Here is a 14818-nt window from a genome sequence, read left to right on the forward strand (position 1 = left end):
GTTGACAAAGAAAGGAACACCGTTTAGCATCATTAATGAAAAATGTCTGCAGTGATAGTTCCATTTTTTCTTATGAAAAATAACTGGTTGGAAGGAATGTGAGCTTGGTTTTAATGCCTTTTGAATGTCTAGAAATAATACATCTTTGAACTGCTCATTTGCTATCACCATTGTGAAACCAGTGAGTTTCCAGACAGGGCAGTGTTTTCCTTGCAGTGCCTTCTCCAGTAGGCAGTTGAGATGCTGAGACCTGGAGCAGAAAGATCTTTCCCCAGAGTTTTTGCTTCTTCAGTTAAGTGTTCATACAGTGTGGACAGAAAGAACAGCTGATTAAAGGAATATGAGCAGGTAAGGATAGGTAGGAACCAGAAGACAGATAGGGCTGGCTTTAAAACACAAACAAGAGAAAAGTGATCAAGACAGAAACTGGAATGGAAGATAGCAATAATAACACTGATGGTGTTCATGAAAAGAGTGTACGAGCCACACAGGGAGAGCAACTGAGATGATGAGCATAATGAAAAGGAGAGGAGCCACCACTGTATGGTTTGTTTAGAAACCTGTAGTTGAACCCACAAAGCATGAGGCTCTACGTTCTTCTGCTGTAAGCTTATAGCTGTTAAATGTACTGGCAAAGCTTGTCCTGTCTTTTTTAGTAACTTCATGTAGAGGATAATGGTGCTTTGACTAGTTATAAGCTTACACTGAGTGTTGGAGGTCTGTACTGTTAATGATTGCAGTTGTGCATCTGTGGTACTTGACACAAAGAAGAAATTCCATCCTCTTATTTTTTTACTAGCATTCTCTTTTTGTATGAGCTTTGTACAGTTTGAAAAAACAGAGACCCAGAAGTTAGAAAATGTCAGAACTAAAATTCCTGTGCAGGAATAATTTGGCTTGTCTCTGTGTATGTGTTGGACATACACATTAATCTTCTAATTAAGTGGTTACTTAGTTTTTCAAATGAAGCTCAGTAGATTTAAATTTAATTTGATTTATTTTTATTTTTAATTTAAGCATGTTTACCTGTGTAGGGTTTAGATTTGGAGCCTGATTAAATTACTTAAAAACATTTTAGCAGATTGGATGTTATCTTGGTATAGAACTTGCATATAAAGGAGTGCCTATTATAGACTGGTGTGTGTATGTATATTCAGTGGAACAAAGTTTGTTTTGTAGTTGTTTAAAGCCCATCACCCCATGACTGAGGCTTTCTTCAGCAAACAGTTTTCTTGGTCCTGGCAAGTTGCACACCATAGCCCAAACTCCAATTCTGGCTCTGGAATTTTATTTCACCTTTCATATTTTATTCTTTTGCCACCCCGTGGCTACGCTTTTTTCTGAATGCTTTTTCTGTTTTCTACAGACTCAAACTGTTTTGAAACTGTCTAGTGAAATACTACCCCCTATTTCTTAAGTTAAAAATTTTAAAAGCAAAAGATCAAAAAAAGAAAACCCAAAACAAACAGGAAAAACCAACAAAGAAACCCCAACAAAACAGCCCTGTAGCTTTATATCATATTAAGAATTACATTCAAATTCTGGGGTTTCTCTTTAAATTGTAGTATAAACAGTCACCATTCTCCATAACATCATTTTCTAGTTTCTTTAGCCTGCATATGTATAAAGCAGTCAGATATTCAAATAATAAGGGCTAATGATTTCAAAAATTCAGTAAAAAGTCATATTTTGACTACCTCAAGATAAACGTGGAAACTTAAACTTAGTGTAGAGAACCTTAAATACAGCAGCCAGTAAAACTTTTGCTTTGATAATTAAACACAAATGCTATCTTTAGGTGTGAGTTACTTCTTATTGCCATCCATAAAATGCATGTAACTTTATGTACTGTTGCTTCAAAAGGGAAGCACTCAAATGATAGATGACGCTTCATTTTGGCATAGTTGTTAATTTAATCATATTTTAATGTGCTGTGACTAAATCTGTCATCTATATTTTTTTCTTCCACAGTTGTGTTAGTGTTCTCTTTCTTGATCCTGGGCCCAGTTTCCTGGTGTAGCCAGCTTTTCTTCCCCCAAGTCTCTTACTCAATTGGGTTATTGATTATTTTTTTTCCTCTTTTAAAGTGTAAATTCTTTTTTTGCGTAGTAACAAAATCATATTTAATCATTATTTAGTAGTAAAGTCCATTTTTTTGTTAGATAGATAAATGCATGTCTTTTGATACTCAGACTGCCTTTGTTTTCTCCACAGAAACTAGTAAAGTGGATTATGTTCTTTTTCAAGCTGCTACAGCGATAATGGAAGCAGTTGTAAGAGAATGGATTCTGTTGGAAAAAACGAGCATCGAATCATTGCGAACATTCCTTCTAACTTATGTCTTACAAAGGCCTAAGTAAGTATAAGAAAAAATGCTGCTGAACATGTAGAACTCGGCATAGCCTTGGTTATCTTTGTGTTTCCAATGCTAGTGGTGGAGGACCATTACAACACTATTTTTTCTTCCAATTTCTTAACACTTAGCTGACTTCTGCAGAGTTGTCAGCTTGCCTTAATGTGTTTGCACACAAGGTTTGAAAAAGAAATGCATTTAAAACTTTGAGCATTGATTTCCAAAAGTGTTTTCAAATCTATTTTTGCAATGTTGTTTACAGCCTTCAAAAGTACGTTCGGGAGCAGATTCTATTAGCAGTAGCGGTGATAGTGAAACGGGGATCATTAGACAAATCTATCGACTGCAAAAGCATTTTTCATGAAGTCAGCCAATTGATCAGCAGCGGTAACCCCACTGTGGTAAGTGTCTGTCCCTCTCCTCCCCCTTCAAAACTTAAGCAGTCTGTATCAGTGATAAAAGTTGTGTACTTAGTGATTATAAAACCTACTTTTCTTATATAAAAATGAGAATTAGTAATAGCTATTCAATTTGTTTGATAATCATTAGAATTGGATAGAGTTAGTTGATAGCTATTCAAACAATCGTTTACTAAATCTGAGATTTCTGAATAAAAATGTCTTGGGACTAGTAGTAGTATGTGCAGTGCTTTGGTAGACACTATAACATATTTTTTAGGGAATTGTCTTCTCTGAATAGCCACTTTACCTGCCATTAATGTGATAGTTTGTTGTTGTTGTTGCTGTTTGTTTCAGTGGGTTTCTTTAATAAAAGAGCTTGATCTGAAATGGATTTTCCATTAGCTGGCAGGTCCGTGGCACTGTCCCGTTTCCATCTGTGCAGTGCTGCACCCTCCTGAGGCTCAGCTGTCGCAATAGGCTACCAGGAGGTGGGTAGGTGGAGAGAAAGGGGCGTGAGGAAGGAAAACAGGGAATGGAAATACAAAACTTATTCTAGATTTAATGTCACACTACTGGGGTAAGTGTTACCTTCCACATTGAGCTCAAAGTGGAAACAAGGTGTCCAATATCTATCTGTGCATTTAGTGAAATTCCGTTTGCTATGCCAGGAGATATGTTTAGAATAGGTCATAATAGAGGCATGTAACGAGAGATTAAAGAGAGGTGATTTTTCTCCTACCAATTGCAAATCAAAGATTATGTAGATCTGTGCTGAAATCGTTAACTGAAGCTTTTCTCAGAAAAGTCAGGCCTCGAAGGAACTGACTCTTGTGCGTTTAGAGCAGCAGTTATGCTAGTTGCGAGCAGCAAATGTTTAACTCTGAAAAATTTGATCAAAGTGTACTACAAGTAATGCAGCTCATGTCATGGTCCTAAAAATAGTGTGTCACCTCTGAGCACAGCCGATATCCCTCCAGGGTATGGAAATTTCAGTTACGTTTTTAAACCTTTCACTGTTACTTACCTTAATTGAGAACATGTCAGCCTTTTGGTTGTGTATAATTCGGATAGAAATGGGTATTTGTTTAGAAGAACAATGCTTAGTTCGTGCTTTCTTCCAGGGAACGTAGTTTTATTTTTTTAATGGAGTTACAACTGAGGATTTCAAAAGCTTTTTGCATGCCTCTGTGTGTGCTTATGTAGCTTATATAACCTTTCCAAAAGATACAAGTAGGGAGTAAATCAAAACTTCGGATGTTCACAGAGAAGTCATCTCTGAGGTAACTCTTGCACAGTGCTGCTTCTGGAGTTGTATTCTGTGCATGCATTAATGCACAGGCACGCTGCGCTGAGCACAGCATGCAGCACGCTAAGACTGCCAGCTGGAAGAATATCACCCCAGGCGTGCTGCAGAGCGCAGTGCATCACAGTTGAGCTCCAGCTGGGGGAAGGGGCAGGATTTTACTCTCCTCTTCTCCAAGGGCCACTTGATGCCTCCGTACGGAGACCAAGTTTCCCCGTATCCACCCCTTTCACAAACAATACTTTATCCATAGTTTTTCCAAAGTATTTGTGCTCAAGTTTTAGGAAGGATATTAAAAGTGTCTTTATTATAGAAAGTCGTCTGTTCCAGAATGCTAAATACAACTTGCTAGAAAAAAAGGACACATGATGCTGTTGGAACACATTTTCCATAAAGCACAGTACGTTTTGACAGGCTGGTAGTAAACACATGCTCCCATGTACTTTAGGGGGCTTTATGTTGTAAAATACTATATTTTGTATAGTAATAAATATTTGTTCTTACAAATGGTTTTGTCTTCTGAGACGTCACTGCAAGAGAATTCCTAGTGCTGGCACAGTTTCAGGTGACCCAAGACTTGGCGTGTTCAATACACACTAAGAAGCAGTAAATAATATTGTGTGGTTTAGCCTAGTACCTATTACACCTAAACTCTGAGTTCAGGGTATGCCTTTGTATAAATATGTAATATCTTTAAAAGCTAATAAATTAAACGTCCACTTAAACTTACCTTCTCAAATGTGGGTGGGTGTTTTTATTAGCATCCCTGTGGTGTTGTGCTGTGCCCCTTAGGCTCTGTGTGGAGCTGCAGTGGTGAGTTGTGTCAGGGCCGCATGGAGTCCGCACTAAGAGTGCTTTAGGGTATGGTATGAAGCTGAGGTGATGGCACTGCTTTCAAGGTCCAGGATACGCTGTCAACACAGTGCCACTGAGGTGTACCATCGTGGGCATTTCTGCACTCCACTGGATATGTTTAAATTGTTTATTTACAAAAACAGGCCACCACCCCAGTCAGGGAGGCAGATAGGACAGGGTATGGGTGTTGGAGAAATCACTGGATATTTTCCAGCCTTTGGTACCTCCCTTTGTCTTGGTTCTTTTGATTTCTTTTAGTCATGTCCTTGCTGTGATGTGCTGTGTGCTTTTGCCTCCTGCGTTATACTCTCAAGTTTCTGGAGTCTGTCACACTTTTGTGACTCCCAGTTCTCTCTGGCCTCCTTGTCCATTTCTGCACCTTTCCCAGACTTCTGCTCCCCATTTTCCTCTGATCTACTGCCCACCCATTTGCATTTTCCTACCCAAGGTTCAGTCCAGCAGCTGCAGAAATGGGGTCAGCAGCAGGTCATTTTGTGCTTGGAAGTGTTTAAAGCTTTCAGGTTTGGCTCTTAGCCATTGACAGTGGCTTTCTACAGGTGACCCTACAGCTGAATCAGGGTTATTGGGGAACAAGGAAAGACTGGATAGGAAACTGTTGAAAAAAGAGGATGTGTTTTGTCACTACAGCAGGGAAAAGAAAACACTTTTTTGGTCTATTCAGAAAAGGAACGTAAAGAACTTGGGGCTAAATGTGAAGGAAAGGGCTGACTCAAGCTGAAGATGTAGTTACTTAACTTACATAGCAGTTGGGAATTGAAAGGGTCCTTTTTAAAAAAGCAGAGTGGTCTCCTGCCTGCTTCCTGCTTGTTTTCTCATCTGTGTGGGTTGTAAAACTACCTGCTCCTTCTTTATTTTATAAGTATGAAGTAGGTACTTAATCTTTTCCAATCCCTGTAAACATCTGTCCAGTTCCTGTCAGACACCTGTACTAGTTCCATAACGTCTGGGGACTTTTCAGTAACATGCTGACAGGGTCAAGTCCTGAATGTAGGTGTAAAGACAGCAGTGAATACAAATTCTACTGCCATCTGTGTTTGGGTCCTTTTTCTTCCCAAGCATTGGTTAAAAATATCTTCAGAAATCAATGTGTTTTCAGGATGGAACTTGAAGGCATGTTGAATAATGTCGCAAACTGATGTGTGAGTGAGACTGTTGAGAATGAAAAACTGAAAGAGATCAGAAGGAACAGAAGGAGAGGAACAGTGATGAGAGGAAGAAAGTAGGCAGGAGATTAAAAAGCTGGCTTTAGTATCAAGTAATCTGTTAATAGTGGAACACTATGTACTTGTTAAGAAAATAACAGGGTGTTAAGGAGAGGCAATGCTACAGGGATAGGAAGGATGTGTGATTAGAGCCAGGGTTTGAACCTGGAGCATTGGCTCCTGCTGTTGTTTCTCCACCGTACAGACCTTTATGGGTCCTATGGATGAGACGTCTGAGAAGGGAAAGCAGAGTACAGAGGATCTGTCTGCCCGCTAATTTATAAACAACTTTAGGTAGTAAACCTCTGGGGGGATGAGGATTAGCTTTGTTGTTTCTATTTTGTTCTTTCTTGGCTCTTCCTAGAGCAACCATACAAGCAATCCTGCTCAAGGACAGGCTGTAAGCTCCCTCCAATAGCAATTTCAGCATCTCTTTTCAAAGTCTTCATCTCTGGGGGACAGTTCCTGGCAGTAGGCACAGTGTCACGAGCCAATCTGAAAATGCTAAGTACATGTTTTCTGTCACTGATTTTGACAAATTGTATGGGCCAAGTTCTTCTCAACTATAAATACCTTCAGTTTCTTGGCCTTTTCTATTTGTGTTAGAATATTGTGCTTTTGCATAGCTGAAGGGTTGATTTAGTTTGTTCTTCATTCCTGCCAGAAGGACAGGAATCCTGGCAGCTAAGGTAACCAATTCCCAGGAGCAGGAACTGGTCTGCATGCAAACCCAATCAGATGGACTTTGTCTGCACTAGGATGTGGATTCCTCCAGAACATGGGTAGGCGGATGCAGACGTGGTCCAACTGCTGCAGACCTGACACAGGACTGGGAAGCCTCAGAAGTAGTGTTTTTTGGATCTACAAAGCATGCAGTAGGATGTATCCTACTATATAGCTCCATATCTGAACCCATATGTTTTCTGTATATGAAAAAGTTGTCAAAACTTGCTGGAAGAACTCTGCGATCCTAACGGTTGCTTCTATCTTAAAATTTACAAATATGTTAGTCTGTTTCCTGATAGTCACAGTTGGGCTAGAGAAGAGATTGAGATGTTCCAGGTTACCTAAAACTGCTTGGGAATGTGATACGGATTTCATGTGAACAGTGGGAAATATGAATGAGCAGAGCTCTGGGCGTTCATCTTCATTGAAATATATGGCTTTCCCTTCAAGGCTCAGGAAGTTTGAGTTTTTCAGCCTAGAGAAGAGAAGGCCTTTTAGCGGTCTTCCAGTATCTGAAGGGAGCTTAGAGAGAAGACTTAAAGGAAAGGTTTGGACATGGTTTAGTGGGTGATATTGGTGGTAGGGGGATGTTTGGAACAGATAATCTTGGATGTCTTTTCCAATCTTAATGATTCTGTGATTCTATGACTTTTTGTCAGGGAGTAGAGTGATAGGACAAGGAGTAACAGTTTTAATCTAAAAAAGGGTGGGTTTAGATTAGATGTAAGGCAAGAAATTCTTCACTGTGAGGGTGGTGAGGCCATGGCACAGGCTTCCCAGAGGAGCTGTGGGTGCCTCATCCCTGGAGGTGTTCAAGGATGGGATGGGGCTTTGGGCAGCCTTTGGGCTGGATGGGGCTTTGGGCAACCTGGTCTGGTGGGAGGTGTCCCTGCCTATGGCAGGAGGTTGGAATTAGATGGTCTTTAAGGTCCTTTCCAACCCAAACGATTCTATGGTTCTGTGCAACTAATTGGTCAATAATAATGGCTGACTAGATGACTAGTTATGTTTGTTAAGCATTTATGGGCGTTATTTTTGTTCTTTAAGAGGATTTTTACTCTTGGATCCCTTTCTAGCTGTTGCTGTGTAATGTGGTAGGGTAAGAGTTGGAGAGGCTCTCTTGACTTTTACATTTTGAGAATTTTGACAAAACCTTTTATGTTATTTCCCCTTCACACACACGCCTACACTCAGCTATATGTTCTGGTCCAAAAAAATGACTACCTTTTCCTGTGCACCTTACTGCCCTTGAAGCATACTGAGTTTAAAAAACAGATGGTAAATGAGGATATTTAAGCTGTTTCCTTCATTTTCACAAGTGGCCTATAAAGGCCTAAGCTCAGGTGTTAAAAATTGTTTGGGGAATTCTAGGGATCCAAAAACTACTCCAAATACAAGGTTAAAACTGCAAAAGAGCTTCAAAATACAAGTATTTTTCAATACTTGTATTAACCAGGGTGCTTTTTAAAGTTTTCAGATTTCTATTTTGAAAGAAAGCCTATTTTGTCAGAGATAAAATACAATACTGCAGCTTAGTTGCTTAATAACTTTAATATTACAAATTCACAGCTCCCAATATTATCATTTACAATAGAGCTATGATTTCAAAGACAGGGTTGGAAAGTGAGGAGCCATGATCCAGAGGAGAGCTGTGTGCTCCCTGTTTTATGTATGGTTTCCAAGGCTCTATTTCCTCAATTTGGCCATCTCGTGAGATGTGCAAGGAGGCCCTTGGATGCAGATTCACTGGTAAGGAAGAAACAATACCTTTCCATGTGTTGTAACTATATATTTCTTGTAGTACTGTGGTGACATGTAAATAAGCAGGCTTCAAGAGAAGAACCTCTTTAAGAAGTTTATTGACCCTGTCTGCTCAGTCTTTATTCCCTCTCAGGGGTGCTGCCTTTCTAATACATACATAGGCAGTTTATTACTGAAAGTAAAAACAACGAGGTTTCTCCCTCCTAGCCCCTTTTCTTTTTCTGTTTTCTTTTTAAAAAGCAGATCTGCTCTGGAGCACAGCAGTGCAGCACAGGTCATTTGGCACATCTTGACAGTATGGCAGGCACAGGGGGCCAAGGCCAGGAATGAGTACTGGGAAAAGTAGAGAGAGAATGGGCTCCTGCCTGCCAAAGAGCACTTGCCAGGAGCATGACCTGCCAAAACTAAATATACATCATCCTCTAATTCTAACACTGGGTAATACTGATGGCAAGCTGCATGGTTAGTCTTACTATTTGATATTTCAAATTTAATTGGGGGTCTTGGATTTGTTCATGCATCTACTGTAGGAGAGAAGATCCAGCTGGTGCTTTTCAGACAAGAACCTGGAAGAAGGATATGTTACCTCTAGATAAATGACTTTCAGACCTTCACTGTTTTTCCAAAGTTACTTTTTCCCCACCTTCTGATTCTGCTTCAAAACTTCTGTCTCCAGAGAAACAAAGAAAAGCATGTTTTGCACCCCAAGCTTGAGCAAATTCAGTCTGGACCAACCTCTTCAGCAATTGTTAGAGGCTGCTACTTTCCTTCTCCCTTTGGCCAAAGTGTGCATACTTCACATGCCACAAGATCATCTTCCTGTGGCCCCCAGTGATTTGCAGGGGAATTGGTTTCCTCTTTCTCAGCTCAGTTTTGGGGGCTGCCTTGCATGGTTAGTCCAGTTTCCCCCAAGAAGCAGAAGTGTGGTCTCACCGCCTGTGTTGCTGTAGGCACGGCATGTTAACCCAGTGCCGCTCATCTGTCGTGGTGAAGGAGTGGGGAGGAAAGGGGTGCACTGCCCAGCCAGTCTGTTACTGCTGACAGCACAAATCTGCAGCTGTGGGTCCTATTCCTATCGTCCAGTCCCTGCTCCACAGCTTCTTTTTCCACCAGTTGGCTCATTTGGGAAGGATAAAATAGATGAAATCCAGTGGGTTCTTCCTGATGCTTGCCTATATTCAGAATATATTCTGTATTTGGTTTATATATTATATATTGGTTTGTTCTTTGCTTGGGAGCTACTACTTCAGCTCTTCTTCAGCTCCTAGTGTGTGACTTGTTGGCTTTTTTTTTAAAAAAAATAAATAAATCCCTCATTGCAATCCTGTTAAAGGTTGAAAAGCTGGAGTTGCCCCAGTTACTCTGTGCACATACTGGTATTTCTTTTGGTCTTGTCACCATCCTGCTAACTGTTACCTTTGCATTTGGAGATGCAGCTTATGTTTTGGGGATTTACATTCCCTGAAAATGTTAAGAAACATTTTCCTAGTTCAGGAAAGTTAGGGAAGAAGTCTGTTACCTCCTTTATAAAGGAAGCCTTGCTTTAAACAATTTCTTTGGTAAAACTGCATTTGATGTATTCTCACCACAGAATTCTATCACCTACAAATAGCACAGCAAATTTTGCCTCTGAGTAGATCTACTGTCCTACTCTTTGTGCTTTCACCCAAGTTAAAACTAGCTGCCTCTTGGTGTTACCCTTTGGTTTCAGTAACAGTTTATAAGAATTGAGACAAAGTCTTATAACTACACATTCAGGCTGGCAATGATTTAATGTAACAGGGTAGATCTTACTTGCTCTGCACAAGTGAGATCTGTAGTCTTTTAAACATATTTGCTCCCTTTTTCTGTAGGTATAAATGCCATTGCATAGTATGTGGGAATGTGGGGCAGTTGCTTGATAGTTCATTTTTTGTAGAGAAACGAATGATCAAATCAAGCCTCTTGACAGCCTGAATTTCAGAACAGGGGAAACATTTTTGGTGGTGTAGTTTTCTGCTTTGTCTGTTGGCTTTTCTGCCTTGGAGCTGGTGTACCACATGTCCATTTTTTCCTAAGCCGCATTTGAACTCTTCTTCCCTTCAGATGCTTTGTAACCTAACTACCCTCAAATGAAGCAGTTCACTTATTCCATGGGCAGTCCAGGCACAAGTGTGAAATCCCTTCAAACATTATGGCTTTAACTTTTGTTATAGGGGACATTCCACTTGCAGGAATAAGTTGCATTTTCCTAATGCATCTGAGTTTTACGAACTATGAATAAATGTTTGCTGTTAAAACGGTGCATGGCCCTCCTGTAGTGTCTGTGATTTATTTAAAAAGAAACCCACTAAAACGATGTCACTACTGGGTGTCTGATTGCCAAGTTAATCTCTTATCACAAGTCCCATTGATCTTCTGTTTGAGCAGCTGAGAGCCTATTTTATGTATAGCGATCTTTCATAAAGTTTATTCCTGGTAATAAAGCTAACTGGGGAGAGTGCCAAGCTATTCTCAGAGGCAGTCCGCTCTTGACAAGAGAGGTATTTTATTTTGTTAGATGGGGTTATTGTTTGGGCATGTACTGGTGGCAGAACTAGTGAAATCGCTAGCAAGTGAGTCAAGCCACGTTCAGAGGTGTACTCTTACTGGAATGAAGTTAATGGCATTACTGGGCAATAGACACCCAGAGCTGACTTTTAATATGATGCCCAGCATCACGTGCATTTTCTACTTATTACTGTATGGTATTATTAAATTGGATTGTTCATCTTGTCAGTGGCATGGCAGAAAACCTTTAAAAAATTTAATACTTCACATGTGTTAAGCGTATTCAATTTCATTACGTTAAAGGAAGCCATTTTATTTCACAGAGCACAACTGTGTTTCTATGAATTTGTGTCGCTTTTCAGGTTTTTGAAATCTTTCTTCTAATACCATAGCAATTTGTGTTGAGACTCTTTGTCTTTGTACCAAATGTGTGTAAATTTGAAAAATGTATTTCAAAATTTTACTTATTAACCAATAGTGAAATTATTCTTCAGAAGAGTAATTTCAGTCCCTCAGCTCTTGCCTGTAAACTGTGTAAACTTTCTTCCTTCTAGAAAGCCAGTGTCTGGCAGTCTCCTCTGCCTGTTGTTGAGGTATATTTTAAATTTTAGGCCACAGTCTTTCCTCTGGCCTACTGCAGCTGCTCTGGTGACCTGGGTATCCGGGCACGCTTACAGCTCCTCACAGGTGAAAGGGGCAGGGGCAGGTAGTGATACAAGGGCACACACATGTCCCTCATGCCCACAGCACCCTTGGGATGAGGAGGGAACGGGCAGGATTTGCGTGCCAGGAAGCAAAATACCACAGGGAAGGAGATGATGGGGTGCTGGGAACGCAGCAGGAGGGAGAAGTTTTGGGGAGGGAGGGAGGATGGAGGGCTGCAGTGTGTCCTGGTGTTTGCTGTGAGCGAGGCTGCCAGAAGGAATAAAGTGTGTAGATCTCCAGTAACGTGCTGCTTTTCCTCCTTCCGTGCTCAGAGCAGTTACCGAGGTCAGAACTACTTGAAATAGTTGCTGCTTAAATCAGTGGTCAGTACTCCAGCTTTTGTATCAGGTTTGAAGCAGGTTCCCTCAGAAATAGCTTTTTCTTTTTTTTTTTTTTTTTTTCTGTTTTAAAGAGCCACCACTCTTTACATCTTCGAGGAGTTTTCTTCCTCATGAATCATAATATTTATCCTCCTTTTAATTTTCTCTTTGAAATCAGGAGGAAAGCCTAAAAACTATCCAGGATGCAGTTTGTTCCTGCTTTAAGGTGTTACTATTTGAACAGAAAGGCTATGTGGTTACATACTGTAGAAACAAAGGAGAAAAAGTGAAAGGAGAAGATGTCAATTTCAGCTGATACTAAATATTTCTAGTCAGAGTGGGAACATACATTTTTCCCATTTGTTCCTTATCTGTCGTTCTAACCCACTTATTTCTCTAGTAACTGGCACCAGCCGCCAGGGATGGCTGCTCTGCATCGCTGCCCTGCTTGTCCCGTGCTGCTCCGAATGGCAGCGTGCTGAGGAGATCTCCACGCAGCGAAGCAGTTTTAGCAGCACAACCACCGATACCGTGTGGTAATCGTTGGAGCATCAAACTCTGGGGATCCGTGATTACAACTAGTGGTGCCCTTACTTTTCAGCTCTGAGAAGCACTGATGTATCAGTGCGTTTGTAATTCAAGTGTAAATTCAAGTCTGTTGAAGTATTTAGAGAGCCTTGTGAGATGTCTGCATCTTCTGGCACAGAATGGAACTGGGCAGTGTTCTCTGGAAACTTCTGCATTATTCCTTTAAAAACATGTATTCTTATCTGAAGCATTGTTCTAGAGCTTAGCTTCATTGGTTTTCTTTCTCTTATTTGAGTGGGTGGAGGGGATACGTTGTTTTGTGTTTTTTTTTGTATGTGTGTGTGTCAGATTAATTCTTTTCATGTGGAGCTCTTAGTGTTGGACTTGAAACTCAGTGTTTTATTTTTTGTATAAATTCTTAAAACAGCTCAAATCTGGACTTCCTGCAAATTTAAATGATAGTTCATTGCAGAAATAGCTTACATGGAAATTTGGAAATAAAATACTGAAATGTTTGAGCTAGTTAGGAGTACTCTGAATCTTGTATAGATCTGACAAAATTGCATTTCTGCTGGAGCAAATTAAAGTGTGATGCTTTTCACTGGCAAACTGTTGCTTTTATCATGAGTGACTAGATGAGAAATAGTCTACTTGAAATAGCCTACTTGAAATAAATAGTTATTTCCTTAAAATGGGAAAATTTAGATTTAGCAACTGATCAGCAATATGCTGGCCTGCTGTACAGCTTTATTATGTAGTAGAAAAGAACACCCATATGTTATCAGGAAGCTGCTATGTTTGATCTGTCTGGGACTTATTTAGCAAGTAAGAATGTTAATTTAGTGTATACTAGCTAAGATAACTAGTTGTCTGGGGGGTCAAGGTACTGACTTCAGAGGCATTTCTGAACAAAGATGTTGCAGTTGGTGGGTGGATGGCACTGGTCTCAGCTGTTGTATGAGCTTGCATAAATAGTATCATCTCCACTTTAATCTTTCGGGTGTTCAGAGGTAGTGTGCATATTTCTGTTTAACCCCTGGACACTTGCTGGCATGCATGACCCTTTAACAATTCCTATCCCTCTGTCCATCCCTGGCACCTTGGCTCCGAACGGTCTAGGAGTATAGCCAGTGATCTTCAAGATTTTTGTTAAGAGTCTGTCTAACAAAAAGTGTTTTCATTTCGTTGGTATATAGTTTCTGTTGTGTTTATTACATTAGTATAGGGCACACTTCTGAAGTACTTTTTACATCCGCATTATACAGCATTAACTTTCTTTTGTGTTTAATGATCAGTTACAGGAATGTATTAAAACTGGTGATGATGGCTACTGGACTTTGGCATCAGGAAAAAAAGCGTTTTTATTTCAAAAATAGCAACTATGGCTGGAAAAGTGTTTCATAAAGTAAAGTTGGCTTTTAAATTGTTTTAGCATAAGCATTTGATTTACTTTACCTTACCATAAATTTTGAGAATGAAGATGATACTTAAACCTTCAATCTTCATGGATCTCTCTCTCTCTAAAGTGTTTTCCTCACCCATTTTTGTATCGCTTCAGGAGCGCCATTTCAAAAGAGTAGCTTTAAAGGTTCTTTCTGAGGCTTGTGGATATTGTGCTTTGGAGGAGAGTACCTAAAAGCTTTCAAGCATCAGAGCTTTCTGCATATTCCTCCCCTTTTTTGATGAGGGAGAGGGAAGAGAGGGTGTATTGCAGGTGCTGTTTTCGACTAGCTTTTATCACTTTCTGTTGTATACATTTAATCATGATCGAATACCAACACGGTAAGTGCAGCAAACGCAAAGAAGTGCCAAAATAAACTTCAGAGTGCTCAGAACTGATCTGAACTGTTGGATGGGTAGAAAAAAAGTATAAAATCTTCCCTGATCCTAGTACCTGTAAAACAACGTGCATGGGGAGAGAAAATTAATAGGCTGGCAAAGGGATTACAGTGTTTGTTTCCATTTTGTAGAGATGATTGTATAGGTGTTAGTTTTTTATGCTGCTCAAATACTTGAATTTCTTATGTAAGGATGGAGCTTGGATGATTCCAGAGATGGCTCACCCAAGCATCCATAATCCTGAAAGTTTGAGTTGTTCTAATTTGTGTTAGAAG

At 40.0% G+C, this 14818-nt stretch overlaps 1 protein-coding gene across 1 annotated transcript in view; it reads left to right on the forward strand.

Moving 5' to 3' along the window:
- The window catches only part of XPO4 (exportin 4), an 81165-nt gene that overhangs the window by 23914 nt on the left and 42433 nt on the right, over positions 1 to 14818 (forward strand). Inside the window, exons 4-5 of the mRNA XM_035326359.1 lie at positions 2215 to 2356; positions 2616 to 2754. Of these exons, the coding sequence (XP_035182250.1) occupies positions 2215 to 2356; positions 2616 to 2754 (281 nt within the window). The remainder of the gene's footprint in view (positions 1 to 2214; positions 2357 to 2615; positions 2755 to 14818) is intronic.

The sequence above is a fragment of the Oxyura jamaicensis genome, chromosome 1, assembly GCF_011077185.1.
Source record: "Oxyura jamaicensis isolate SHBP4307 breed ruddy duck chromosome 1, BPBGC_Ojam_1.0, whole genome shotgun sequence".
Classification (NCBI taxonomy): Eukaryota; Metazoa; Chordata; class Aves; order Anseriformes; family Anatidae; genus Oxyura; species Oxyura jamaicensis.